This window comes from Oryzias latipes, chromosome 1 (assembly GCF_002234675.1).
Source record: "Oryzias latipes chromosome 1, ASM223467v1".
Classification (NCBI taxonomy): domain Eukaryota; kingdom Metazoa; phylum Chordata; class Actinopteri; order Beloniformes; family Adrianichthyidae; genus Oryzias; species Oryzias latipes.
The window spans coordinates 165,527-178,180 of NC_019859.2; the positions used below are offsets into that span (position 1 = coordinate 165,527).

At 50.3% G+C, this 12,654-nt stretch overlaps 1 protein-coding gene across 2 annotated transcripts in view; it reads right to left on the minus strand.

The window, feature by feature from the left end:
- The window catches only part of LOC105358811 (serum response factor-like), a 15,982-nt gene continuing 3,328 nt past the window's right edge, over positions 1-12,654 (minus strand). Inside the window, exons 2-8 of one of the 2 annotated variants that reach the window (XM_023953498.1) lie at positions 11,524-11,793; positions 7,685-7,829; positions 7,396-7,554; positions 6,271-6,378; positions 6,007-6,184; positions 5,856-5,935; positions 1-460 (exon numbers count right to left, since the gene is read on the minus strand). In XM_023953498.1, the coding sequence (XP_023809266.1) occupies positions 300-460; positions 5,856-5,935; positions 6,007-6,184; positions 6,271-6,378; positions 7,396-7,554; positions 7,685-7,829; positions 11,524-11,793 (1,101 nt within the window). In that variant the 3' untranslated portion in view covers positions 1-299. Of the gene's footprint in view, positions 461-5,855; positions 5,936-6,006; positions 6,190-6,270; positions 6,379-7,395; positions 7,555-7,684; positions 7,830-11,523; positions 11,794-12,654 lie in introns of both variants that reach the window. The other variant, XM_023953502.1, reaches the window with a different exon arrangement.

Below are 12,654 nucleotides of genomic sequence, written 5' to 3' on the forward strand. Positions count from 1 at the left end.
TCACAGAAACCAGACCCGCTTTATTTGATTCAAACCAAAACTCTTCATCACCACAGCAGGATGAAGGCCAATCCCAGCTTGATGAACTCTCAAATGTCCTGCTGGGCACAGCAGTCAAGGGAGCTCTGATCAGATTACAGCTAACCCGGCCCCCGAACGCACCGGAGGACCGTTTGTAAACAAGACCAGGGTCCGAAAGAACCAGAAGAAGCTGTGCAGGTCCAGCACAGAATGCAGACCCAGTCCCGTGGGCCTCATGGAGCTCCATCATCCTCTGCAGCAGAGCGGGTAGGTGACATCTACAGAACGTGTGACCTCTCGTCTATCACACACTGAAGACTTCTGCTGTGTTTCCATGATGGTCCAGAACACGTGACCTTCAGTCGTCCCTTGGCTGGTGAGCATCCAGGCTGACGACCTGCAGCTCCGTCAGGCTGCTGCTCTGCTGGCTGATGACCATCTGAGGAAACAGAAGATGTGACTGTCCTTCATGTGAGGAACGTGTGCAGAACGGCCAGAACATGGTATCTCAGTGGAGTGCAAAGGTTTGTCCTGGAGATGAACTGCTTTCCAATGCCCTAGTGCCAATGAGCAACCTGTCTATTCACGATGTAAGCTCCAATGAGAACTGGGCAATATGGCCAAACAATAAAATCTCAGATTTTGTTTTTCCCTCCTCCTTCATACTTTCTTTAAAGGCCTTTTAAATCTGTGGCAAAGACGGCGGGTTTGAATGAACGTCTCTGTCTGACCGAGTTGAAGGTTTTGCTGCAGTAGCCAGAGAGGGTGAGAGTAAAATCTGGGGACTTTATGATTGCCTCCATGAAATAAGACAAATATCACAAAGTTCTGGAGGTCCGAGCAGACGGGCTCCCCGGGTCTCTGTCTGGCCGCCCGGGAGCCGCCATAGTGATGACTCCATCCGCCCTGTGACAGACTGTCCAGGTGTGCCCGCCTTCACCCAACAGTAGCCTTGACGGGTCTGTAGGGCCATTTGGTCCAGATGGGTACCAGTTCACACCCTTGCTCAAATCGTGCCGCAGGTGGCGTCTGTTCCATCGAGTTAACATTGGTCAGGTAGAGAAAGGGTAGAGAACAGGTGGAGATAAGGTGGAGATCAGGTGGAGACCAGGTGGAGGAAAAGGTGAGATCAGGTAGAGGACAGGTGGAGATCAGATAGAAATCAGGTAGACGATAGGTGGAGATCAAGTAGAGAATAAGTGGAGATCAGGTGGAGAACATGTAGAGAACAGGTAGACAATAGTTGGAGATCAGAAAGAGAACAGGTAGAGATCAGGTGGAGACCAGGTGGAGACCAGGTGGCGATCAGATGGAAAACAAGGGAAGATCAGGTAGAGATCAGGAAGACAATAGGTGGAGATCAGGTAGAGATCAGGAAGACAATAGGTGGAGATCAGGTAGAGAACAGGAAGAGAACAGGTGGAGATCAGGTGGAGAACAGGTAGACAATAGGTGGAGATCAGGTGGAGAACAGGTGGAGATCAGGAAGAGAACAGTTAGAGATCAGGTGGAGAACCGGTGGATATCAGGTAGACAATAGGTGGAGATCAGATGGAGAACATGTAGAGAACAGGTAGACAATAGGTGGAGATCAGCTACAGAAAAGGTGGAGACCAGGTGGAGATCAGGTGGAGAAAAAGGTGAGATCAGGTAGAGATCAGGTGGAGATCAGGTAGAGAACAGGTAGAGGACAGGTGGAGATCAGATAGAAATCAGGTAGACGATAGGTGGAGATCAGGTAGAGAACAGGTGGAGATCAGGTGGAGAACATGTAGAGAACAGGTAGACAATAGGTGGAGATCAGGTAGAGAACAGGTGGAGACCAGGTGGCGATCAGGTGGAGAACAAGGGAAGATCAGGTAGACAATAGGTGGAGAACAGGTGGAGATCAGGTGGAGAACAGGTAGAGATCAGGTGGAGAACAAGGGGAGATCAGGTGGAGAACAAGGGAAGATCAGGTAGAGATCAGGTAGACAATAGGTGGAGAACAGGTGGAGTTCAGGTAGAGATCAGGTAGACAATAGGTGGAGATCAGGTAGAGAACAGGTGGAGAACAGGTGGAGATCAGGTGGAGAACAAGGTGAGATCAGGTAGAGATCAGGTAGAGGACAGGTGGAGATCAGATGGAAATCAGGTAGACGATAGGTAGAGATCAGGTATAACACAGGTGGAGATCAGGTGGAGAACAGGTGAGGATCAGGTGGGGAACAGGTGGAGACCAGGTGGCGATCAGGTGGAGAACAAAGGGAGATCAGGTAGAGATCAGGAAGACATAAGGTGGAGATCAGGTAGAGAACAGGTGAAAACAGGTGGAAATCAGGTGGAGAACATGTAGAAAACAGGTAGACAATAGGTGGAGATCAGGTATAGAACAGGTAGAGATCAGGTGAAGAACAGGTGGAAACCAGGTGGCGATCAGGTGGAGAACAATGGAAGATCAGGTAGAGATCAGGTAGACAATAGATGGAGAACAGGTGGAGAACTAGGAGAGATCAGGTAGACAATACGTGGAGATCAGGTGGAGAACAGGTAGAGATCAGGTAGACAATAGGTGGAGATCAGTTAGAAAAGAGGTAGAGAACAGGTGGAGAACAGGTAGACAATAGGTGGACATCAGGTAGAGAAAAGGTGAAGATCAGGTGGAGAACAGGTGGAGATCAGGTAGACAATAGGTGGAGATCAGGTAGAGAACAGGTAGAGAACAGGTGGAGATCAGGTAGACAATAGGTGGAGTTGAGGTAGAGAACAGGTAGAGAACAGGTGGAGATCAGGTGGAGAACATGTAGAGAACAGGTAGACAATAGGTGGAGATCAGCTAGAGACCAGGTGGAGATCAGGAGGAGATCAGGTGGAGAACATGTAGAGACAGGTAGACAATAGGTGGAGATCAGGTAGAGAACAGGTGGAGATCAGGTGGAGAACCGGTGGATATCAGGTAGACAATAGGTGGAGATCAGGTAGGGAACAGGTATAGAACAGGTGAAGATCAAGTAGACAATAGGTGGAGATCAGTTAGAAAAGAGGTAGAGATCAGGTGGAGATCAGGTAGACAATAGGTGGAGTTGAGGTAGAGAACAGGTAGAGAACAGGTGGAGATCAGGTGGAGAACATGTAGAGAACAGGTAGACAATAGGTGGAGATCAGCTAGAGACCAGGTGGAGATCAGGAGGAGATCAGGTGGAGAACATGTAGAGAACAGGTAGACAATAGGTGGAGATCAGGTGGAGACCAGGTGGAGATCAGGTGGAGAACAAGGTTAGATCAGGTAGAGATCAGGTGGAGATCAGGTAGAGATCAGGTAGAGAACAGGTGGAGATCAGGTGGAGATCAGGTGGAGATCAGGTGGACACCAGGTGGCGATCAGGTGGAGAACAGGTGTAGATCAGGTGGAGAACAAGGAGCCATCAGGTAGAGATCAGGTAGAGGACAGGTGGAGATCAGATAGAAATCAGGTAGACGATAGGTGGAGATCAGGTAGAGGACAGGTGGAGATCAGGTGGAGAACATGTAGAGAACAGGTAGACAATAGGTGGAGATCAGGTAGGGAACAGGTGGAGACCAGGTGGCGATCAGGTGGAGAACAAGGGAAGATCAGGTAGACAATAGGTGGAGAACAGGTGGAGAACAGGTGGAGATCAGGTGGAGAACAGGTAGAGATCAGGTTGAGAACAATGGGAGATCAGGTAGAGATCAGGTAGACAATAGGTGGAAAACAGGTGGAGTTCAGGTAGAGATCAGGTAGACAATAGGTGGAAATCAGGTAGAGAACAGGTAGAGATCAGTTGGAGATCAGGTGGCGATCAGGTGGAGAACAGGTGGAGATCAAGGTGAGATCAGGTAGACAACAGGTAGAGGACAGGTGGAGATCAGATGGAAATCAGGTAGACGATAGGTAGAGATCAGGTATAGAACAGGTGGAGATCAGGTGGAGAACATGTAGAGCACAGGTAGACAATAGGTGGAGATCAGGTATAGAACAGGTAGAGATCAGGTGGAGAACAGGTGGAGACCAGGTGGCGATCAGGTGGAGAACAATGGAAGATCAGGTAGAGATCAGGTAGACAATAGGTGGAGAACATGTAGAGAACAAGTAGACAATAGGTGGAGATCAGTTAGAAAACAGGTAGAGATCAGGTGGAGAACAGGTAGACAATAGGTGGACATCAGGTAGAGAAAAGGCGGAGATCAGGTGGAGAACAGGTGGAAATCAGGTAGACAATAGGTGGATATCAGGTAGAGAACAGGTAGAGATCAGGTGGAGATCAGGTAGACAATAGGTGGAGATCAGGTGGAGAACATGTCGAGAACAGGTAAACAATAGGTGGAGATCAGCTAGAGAAAAGGGGGAGACCAGGTGGAGATCAGGTGGAGATCAGGTGGAGAACAAGGTAGATATCGGGTAGACAATAGGTGGAGATCAGGTAGACAATAGGTGGAGATCAGGTGGAGAACATGTAAAGAACAGGTAGACAATAGGTGGAGATCAGGTAGACAACAGGTGGAGAACAGGTGGAGATCAGGTGGATATCAGGTAGACAATAGGTGGAGATCAGGTAGAGAACAGGTATAGAACAGGTGGAGATCAGGTAGACAATAGGTGGAGATCAGGTAGAGATCAGGCAGAGGACAGGTGGAGATCAGGTAGACAAAAGGTGGAGAAAAGGTGGAGATCAGGTAGACAAAAGGTGGAGAAAAGGTGGAGATCAGGTAGACAATAGGTGGAGATCAGGTGGAGAACAGGTGGAGAACAAGGAGAGATCAGGTAGAGATCAGGTAGAGAACAAGGAGAGAACAGGTGGAGATCAGGTGGAGAACAGGTAGAGACCAGGTGGCGATCAGGTGGAGAACAGTAGGAGACCATGTAGAGAACAAGTAGACATTAGGTGGAGATCAGGTAGAGACCAGGTGGAGAACAGGTGGAGACCAGGTGGCGATCAGGTGGAGAACAAGGGGAGATCAGGTAGAGATCAGGTAGAGAATTGGTGGAGATCAGGTGGAGAACAGGTGGAGATCAGGTACAAAATAGGTGGAGAACAGGTGGAGATCAGGTGGAGAACATGTAGAGAACAGGTAGACAATAAGTGGAGATCAGTTAGAGAACAGGTGGAGATCAGGTAGAGAACAGGTGGAGACCAGGTGGCGATCAGGTGGAGAACATGTAGAGAACAGGTAGACAAAAGGTGAAGAACAGGTGGAAATCAGGTAGAGATCAGGTAGAAAATAGGTGGAGATCAGGTGAAGATAAGGTGGAGAACAGTTGGAGAACATGTAGAGAACAAGTAGATAATGGGTGGAGATCAGGTAGAGACCAGGTGGAGAACAGGTGGCGATCAGGTGGAGAACAAGGGGAGATCAGGTAGAGAATAGGTGGAGATCAGGTGGAGATCAGGTAGACAATAGGTGGAGAACAGGTGGAGATCAGGTGGAGAACATGTAGAGAACAGGTAGACAATAGGTGGAGATCAGGTGGAGACCAGGTGGCGATCAGGTGGAGAACAAGGGGCGATCAGGTGGAGAACAAGGGGAGATCAGGTAGAGAAAAGGTGGAGATCAGGTGGAGATCAGGTAGACAATAGGTGGAGAACAGGTGGAGATCAGGTGGAGAACATGTAGAGAACAGGTAGACAATAGGTGGAGACCAGGTGGCGATCAGGTGGAGATCAGTTGGGGGAAATGGTGGAGATCAGGTGGAGAACAGGTGTAGATCAGGTAGACAATAGGTGGAGAACAGGTGGAGATCAGGTAGACAATAGGCGGAGATCAGGTAGAGAACAGGTGGAGACCAGGTAGAGATCAGGTAGACAATAGGTGGAGATCAGGTGGAGATGGCGTACCGGGTGTAGTTGGACTGCAGAAACGGGGATCTGAGCAGCGACTGAAGGAAGAGACGTGAGGAAGACCTGCTGCACCACAGCTGTAAAACAAAACAAGAGATGAGCCGAGGGACCCAGTCGGACCGGGAACCCAGACGGTTCATCCTGGTACCCGGGTCTTGTGACTGGTTGTGGCTGGCTGCAGGAAAAGGGTTCAGGACGGCGAGGCTGCTGCCTTCCCCCAGAGACGAGGTGGGCGTGGTGTACATAACTGTGTGACTGCCGGGGTACATCATGTGACCAGCCACTGAGGAAGAGGAGGAAGAAGACACTACGGAGATGGGAAGACCCTGTCCTGGGGGGAGGGGGGAGACCTGGTTTATTTCTTCTCATTAAAAGTTGACCTGCCAAGAGGGAGGTGGAGGTGGACACTTACCTTTGGAGGAGGCGGGGCTATGGACGTCAGAGCTGTTCTGATTGGTGGAGACCTGCTGACTGCTGGGCTGCACCTGGATTGTTTGCAGCTGCTGAGGAACTCCAGAACCTAAAGGGCAAGAATAATTCTTCTTTACACGCGGTCATGTGTCTGCAGGAAGGACCACCATGATCGTGGAAGGTGTGGTCAGAGGGGTGGAGCTGATGGTGTGGTCAGAGGGGTGGAGCTGATGGTGTGGTCAGAGGGGTGGAGCTGACGGTGTGGTCAGAGGGGTGGAGCTGATGGTGTGGTCAGAGGGGTGGAGCTGACGGTGTGGTCAGAGGGGTGGAGGTGATGGATGTATCGAGTTAGGGCCATATTCCTGACTGGAAGAACAGTTACTGCTGACTTGTAGCATGAAGGCCCGTTCACACCGGGACGAATTTCGCCGGCGATTTTCGCCGACGTTTAACGCCTCGTGACTAAACAAAGGGCACCAATGAGAGTGTGCACACCGACGCGAAAAAACGCCACGCGTCAAAGCGTCAAAAAAAAAAAAAAAAACGCCTCGGGTTCGTTTTTTTTTCCCGACGCGTCGCGTCGAAATCTATTCGACCAATGAGAACGCCGTTTTTGCACACGTGTCTGGAGCTTCTGAAGTTACAGTAAAACACAACTTGGGGGCGCTCAAACACAAAACTGCCTTGCTGAGCACACATACCAGCGAAGAAGATAAACGCCGAGTAGCGTCTACACTGCCGCGAAGAAATAATGACGGACATTCTAAAATATCCCCGAACGAAAAGTACCAGTTGGAGCTAGTGGTGCTTGAAATATTCATGTTTTCTTTGTTTGATTCTGACAAGCGCGTAAATACTTGCTCTCTTCTTCTGAGTGAAAAGCGACTTTAAGAAGCATAAAGTTGCGCAGCGCCACCTTGTGTACAGGAGTATTTCTGTTTACATTAAGCGCCATCTAATGTCAGGGAATGAAATTGCATGTTCGCTCGGCTCATCGTCAGCGAAAATCGCCTGGGTGTGAACACAAAAAACATGGCGAAAAACGCTGGCGAATAACGCCTGGCGAATATTCGTCCCAGTGTGTACGGGCCTTCAGATCGTCTCATGTGGGAGAAGTTGTGCTGACCTGACAGTGACATAGAAGTAGGGAGGCGGAGCAGAGTGGCCTGCTGCACAGGTGGAGCGTGGAGCGTAGCGGTGGGGGCTGAGGGGCCCTGGATCGTCATGGCTTGGCCCTGCACCTGGCTCAGGGGAATGGTATGTGTACCTGGGGGCAGCGAGGCACCTGTGGTTCGGGGTGGGAGGAACAGCAAACATTAAAGACAGAAACCCCGCCCACCCCATGGCTGCCTGAGGCTCCCTAACCCTCTTCACAGGTGACATTGAGGTGAAGCCTCTAAGCCCCACCCATGTACCTGACATCAAAGTGATGCCTCCAGAAAGCAGAACGCTGGCCGGGTTTTTCATCAGTGAGCCGTTAGTAGAGGGAGGGGGGCTGGTCTGCCCCTGCAGGGACACTGGGGGGGAGGCCGTCAAGCTGAAGGCTGGCTTGGTGGGGTCCTGTGGGAACAAGGAGACAGGAAGTGATGTCAGTGGCTCCTACTGTCAGTCATGTGATCCAGCTGCACATGAATGTCAGCAGCATTGTTGGGTGGAGGTTCTTTCTGGTTCCCACCTAATGGTTCCACCTAGGGGTGTGGCGCGGTGATGACCTCATCACAGCCCTTTTTTTTTTTTTGAAGGTTTGGAACTATAATAAACACATTAAACACATTCACCTTAGCTGATAATTTACTTTTTCTAGTCCTGTGTTCAGACTTCAAGCGTTTCTGGGGGAAAACCTTTTATTACTGTTCCCCTCCCTCTACGCTGCACACGCTCACTCTTCTTACACACACACGTGCGCGGTTTCAGCAGCACACACACATCCTCATTCTACAACAGAAGTTTCCGTCTTGAGTCTTGAGTGCGCGACACGGCCGCTCACCGGAGGATTTTGTGTTGGGGGGGGGGGGGGGGTGTTGACCTTCTGTATGCAAACACTCTGGACGCATACTCAGCTGCCCCTCTCCCCCCCCTTGGAAAATCGGACCACAACCTCATACACCTGCAGCCTAGCTACACCCCTCTTGTGAAGAGGCAGGCGGCCACCACCAGACAGGTCAGGAGATGGTCTGCTGGAGCTGAGGAGGCCCTCAGAGACTGCTTTGAGTGCACGGACTGGAGTGAACTGATTGGGTCTCATGGAGATGACATTGAAGGAGCTGTGGGCTGCATGACGGACTATATGAACTTCTGTGTGGACTTGGTGGTGCCTGTCAGAACTGTCAGGAGTTTTTCAAATAACAAACCCTGGGTTACCAGGGAAGTTAAGGCAGTTCTGAACAGGAAGAAGAGGGCTTTCAGGAGCAAAGATCGGGAGGAGATGAGAAGGGTCCAACAGGAACTAAAAGTCTGCATGAAGGAGGCCAAGGAGGCACACGGGAGGAAGCTAGAGCAGAAGTTGAAGGACAACAACCTGCGTGAGGTCTGGAACACCATGAAGACCATGACTGGATGCAGCAAAAAAGAGGGCGGTGCGACAAGTGGGAGTCAGGAGAGGGCAGATGAATTCAATATTTTCTTCAACCGGTTCAGCTCCCCCCAGGCTACTCCACATGTTGCCTGCTCCCCGGTTCTGCAGTGCCCCACCGTCCTCCCCAACCATCTTGCTTCTGCTCCTCCTCCTGCTGCCCTCCCCTTGCCCCCATCTCAGTCACCAGCTCCCGATGATCACCCCTTTTCCATCACTGCGGATCAAGTGAGCAGGGAACTGAGACGACTCCACCCCAGGAAGGCAGCTGGCCCAGACCGTGTGAGTCCACGGCTCCTTAAGGCCTGTGCTGCAGAACTGGGAGAACCCCTACAGCAGGTCTATAATCTGAGCCTGCTGCTGGGGAGGGTCCCATCACTGTGGAAAACATCATGCATCGTTCCTGTGCCCAAGAAGAGTCGCCCCAGTGAGCTGAATGACTACAGGCCGGTCGCCCTTACATCTCATGTCATGAAGACGCTGGAGCGGCTGGTCTTGCAGCTCCTGAGACCCCAGGTGCGGGGGGATGAGGACCCTCTCCAGTTCGCCTATCAACCTAAAGTAGGAGTTGAGGACGCCGTCCTGTATCTTCTACATCGGGCCCTCTCCTACCTGGACACAGGTGGCTGTGCTGTGAGAAAGCTCTTTTTTGACTTCTCCAGCGCTTTTAATACAATCCAGCCCCTCCTTCTCCAGCAGAAGCTCCTCTCCCTTGGTGTGAACTTCCACCTGGTGTCATGGATAACGAACTATCTGACCAACAGGCCACAATTTGTCAAAATGGGGAGTTGCAGTTCCTCCATGCTGACTGGCAGCACGGGGGCTCCACAGGGCACAGTCCTATCACCTCTCCTCTTTACCCTCTACACCACCGACTTCCACTACAACTCTGATGCATGCCACCTTCAGAAGTTCTCGGATGACGCAGCAATTGTGGCATCTATCAAAGAGGGTGAGGAGGGGGAGTACAGACAGCTGGTGGAGGACTTTGTGCACTGGAGCCAACTAAACTGCCTCCACCTGAACACATCCAAGACAAAGGAGATGGTGCTGGACTTCTGACGAACACCTGCTGAGGTTCGGCCCATCCTCATTGGTGGAGCAGAGGTGGAGGTAGTGGATAACTACAAATATCTTGGAGTCCTCCTGGACAAAAGCTGAACTGGTCGGTAAACATGGACTCCATTTATAGGAAGGGGCAGAGCAGGTTGTACTTTGTAAAAAGACTCGCATCTTTTAATGTCTGCTCAGATCTCCTTTTGATGTTTTATCAATCTATTGTTTTAAGTGCCCTGTCCTATGCGGTGGTGTGTTGGGGGGGTTGCGCGAACAAAAAGGACATAAAAAAACTGAATCGTCTGGTCAGGAGGGCAGGCTGTGTGGTGGGGCGGAGCCTGGAGACAGTGGAGGTGGTGGCAGAGCGGAGGATGCTGTCCAAACTAGACAGCATCATGAAGAACACTGGTCACCTCCTGCATGGACTCTTTAGTGACCAGAGGAGCACATTCAGCGACCGCCTTCCCTCTCTGCCATGCTCCACAGAAAGACTCAGGAAGTCCTTTGCACCGAGTGCAATTAGACTGTTCAATGCTGCTGGGAGGGGAGGGGGGGCATGAGGAGGAGTCACTAAACGGGCATCTACTTTTTACCACTTTTATGGTTTTGCTTTTACTTCTATTTTGTTTTTAACTGCTCTTATATTTATATTCCTTTTATTCTGTTTTTAGTGGGTGTGACTATTTTATGAATTTATGACTATTTATTACTCAACTACTTTAAATTTCTATTGAACGTTTGTGTATTTGAGCAGCATCGGATGGTTATGCAAGTTCCCTCGGGATTAATAAAGTACTCTATCTATCTATCTTATTACTGTTCTCCTTCACTCTGTAAAACCAAACATGAACTGTTAGATTTCCATGAATATCACTACATGTTTTGTTTGGGAACTATTTTGTGCAGCGTAAAGTTACGTGTCTGTATAAACAAAGGCGGAGCCTCCTGCCCCGCGTTCTTCATGGCTACCGGAAAGGTGACAAAGTGTCTGCAGTCTGTTTATTACTGGGCAATATAGAATATTCTGAGAAGGTGTCAGTACCAGAGAGCACAGGTGAAACCTCGCATGCAGCTAGAGAGCAGAAGAATCAACACACACCCCCAACACACGTGTGTGTGCTCCTTCCTCCTACACACACGGTCATTTATTTGCAACGCGGCTGCCGGGGGATTTTGTGTTTGGCTTGGGCGGTTAACCACGACACAGCGCCCCCTGCTGGTACATCCCCGGGGTGATCAAAAATCCCACACCGTCACGGCTCTAGCTCCACCACAGTCCAGTAGTTCTCATCTGCACTCGGAGACCAGAACAGACAGCCTCCACCAATGAATGAGCGAGATTAAAGCTCCGCCCACAATGGCCAAATTTTTAAACAACACTAAGGTGAGCACACGAAGGCAGAGGAGATAAACCTGTCCCAAGACCAGGATCAGGACCAGGAAGGACCAGGAACAAAACCAGGACCAAGACCAAGACAAAGACCAGGACCGGAAAGGACCAGTACCAGGATTAGAAAGGACTAGGAACACAACCAAGACCAGGACCAGGTCCCATACCAGGCCCAATACCAGTATTCCGGTTCTGGGACAGGATGCTGGTGACTTGTGTCAGTGGACTAAACCTACCTTTGCCGCCTCTGGACAGCTGTCTGCCTCCGTCACCTGGTAGGTGAGGTCCGTCTCCTCAAAGCCCGTGGCACTCATCCTCTGGTCTGAGGAGGGGTCACAGCGGGGGGGGGAGTCTGGGGAGTTGAGGCAGGTCTGGATCAGAGCTTTGCCGGTCTCAGACGTGATCATGGGCTGCAGCTTCCTGGTGGCAAACGTGTACACGTGACCCGTCTCACTGGCAACCAGCAGCAGCACCTGTGTGCCGGTCAGGGTGGACAGCTCGTAGGCCTGCAAGTGAGGAGGGGGCGGGGCCACAGCAGGTCATTTGATTGACATTTTTGTTTAGAAACAAAATATTAAAAATGGAGAATAGTGACAAAAAAAAACTAAATGCGTTAAGAGAACAAAAACGAGCAGCCGAGCTCTAGAATACAATACAGACTCCCAGACAGGTACGTCACGACCCCCCCGCCAGATCCACAGGTACGTCATGACCCCCCAGCGCCAGATCCACAGGTACGTAACGCCCCCCCCCCCGACAGATCCACAGGTACGTCACGACCACCCCCCCCGACAGCTTCACAACATTATTCGTCATAGTCTAAAGACATGAAGGACTTGTGAGTTCAGAGAAAGTTTTTTCATTTCTTCTTCAGTCAAACCACATCGACCTCCAACACACAGTATTCTAGATCAGTTTATTTAGAAAAAAGATTTACAGAAAACGCGTTTTCAACAAAATTAATTTCATTTTTTCAAAAATTAATATAAAAATCCAAAACCCAGCCAAAAAAACATGAGATTTTGCAGCATTCCTAAATACTTCATAAAGTAAAATGTAAGACATCAAAATAAATAGAAACATTCCAAAAATGAGATTTACTTTCCCCAACGTTAATTCATGTTCTATTATATAGGGTCTTCCACGTCTCTACTGCTTTGCATAAAGGTTTCTGTCCTGGCCCTCTACGCTGACGGTCAGTCCGCCGGAAGACTAGATATTCTGTTGACCAGCAGGACCATCGCGCCTCTGGTGGAGCAGCTTCGGGTTCCTCACACTCTGGGGGGGGGCACAGGAGACTGAGGTCCTGGTGTTCCTTTTTTGCTGCCGTGTGGCACATCTTACAGTGTGGTAGCCAGAGCCTTTGA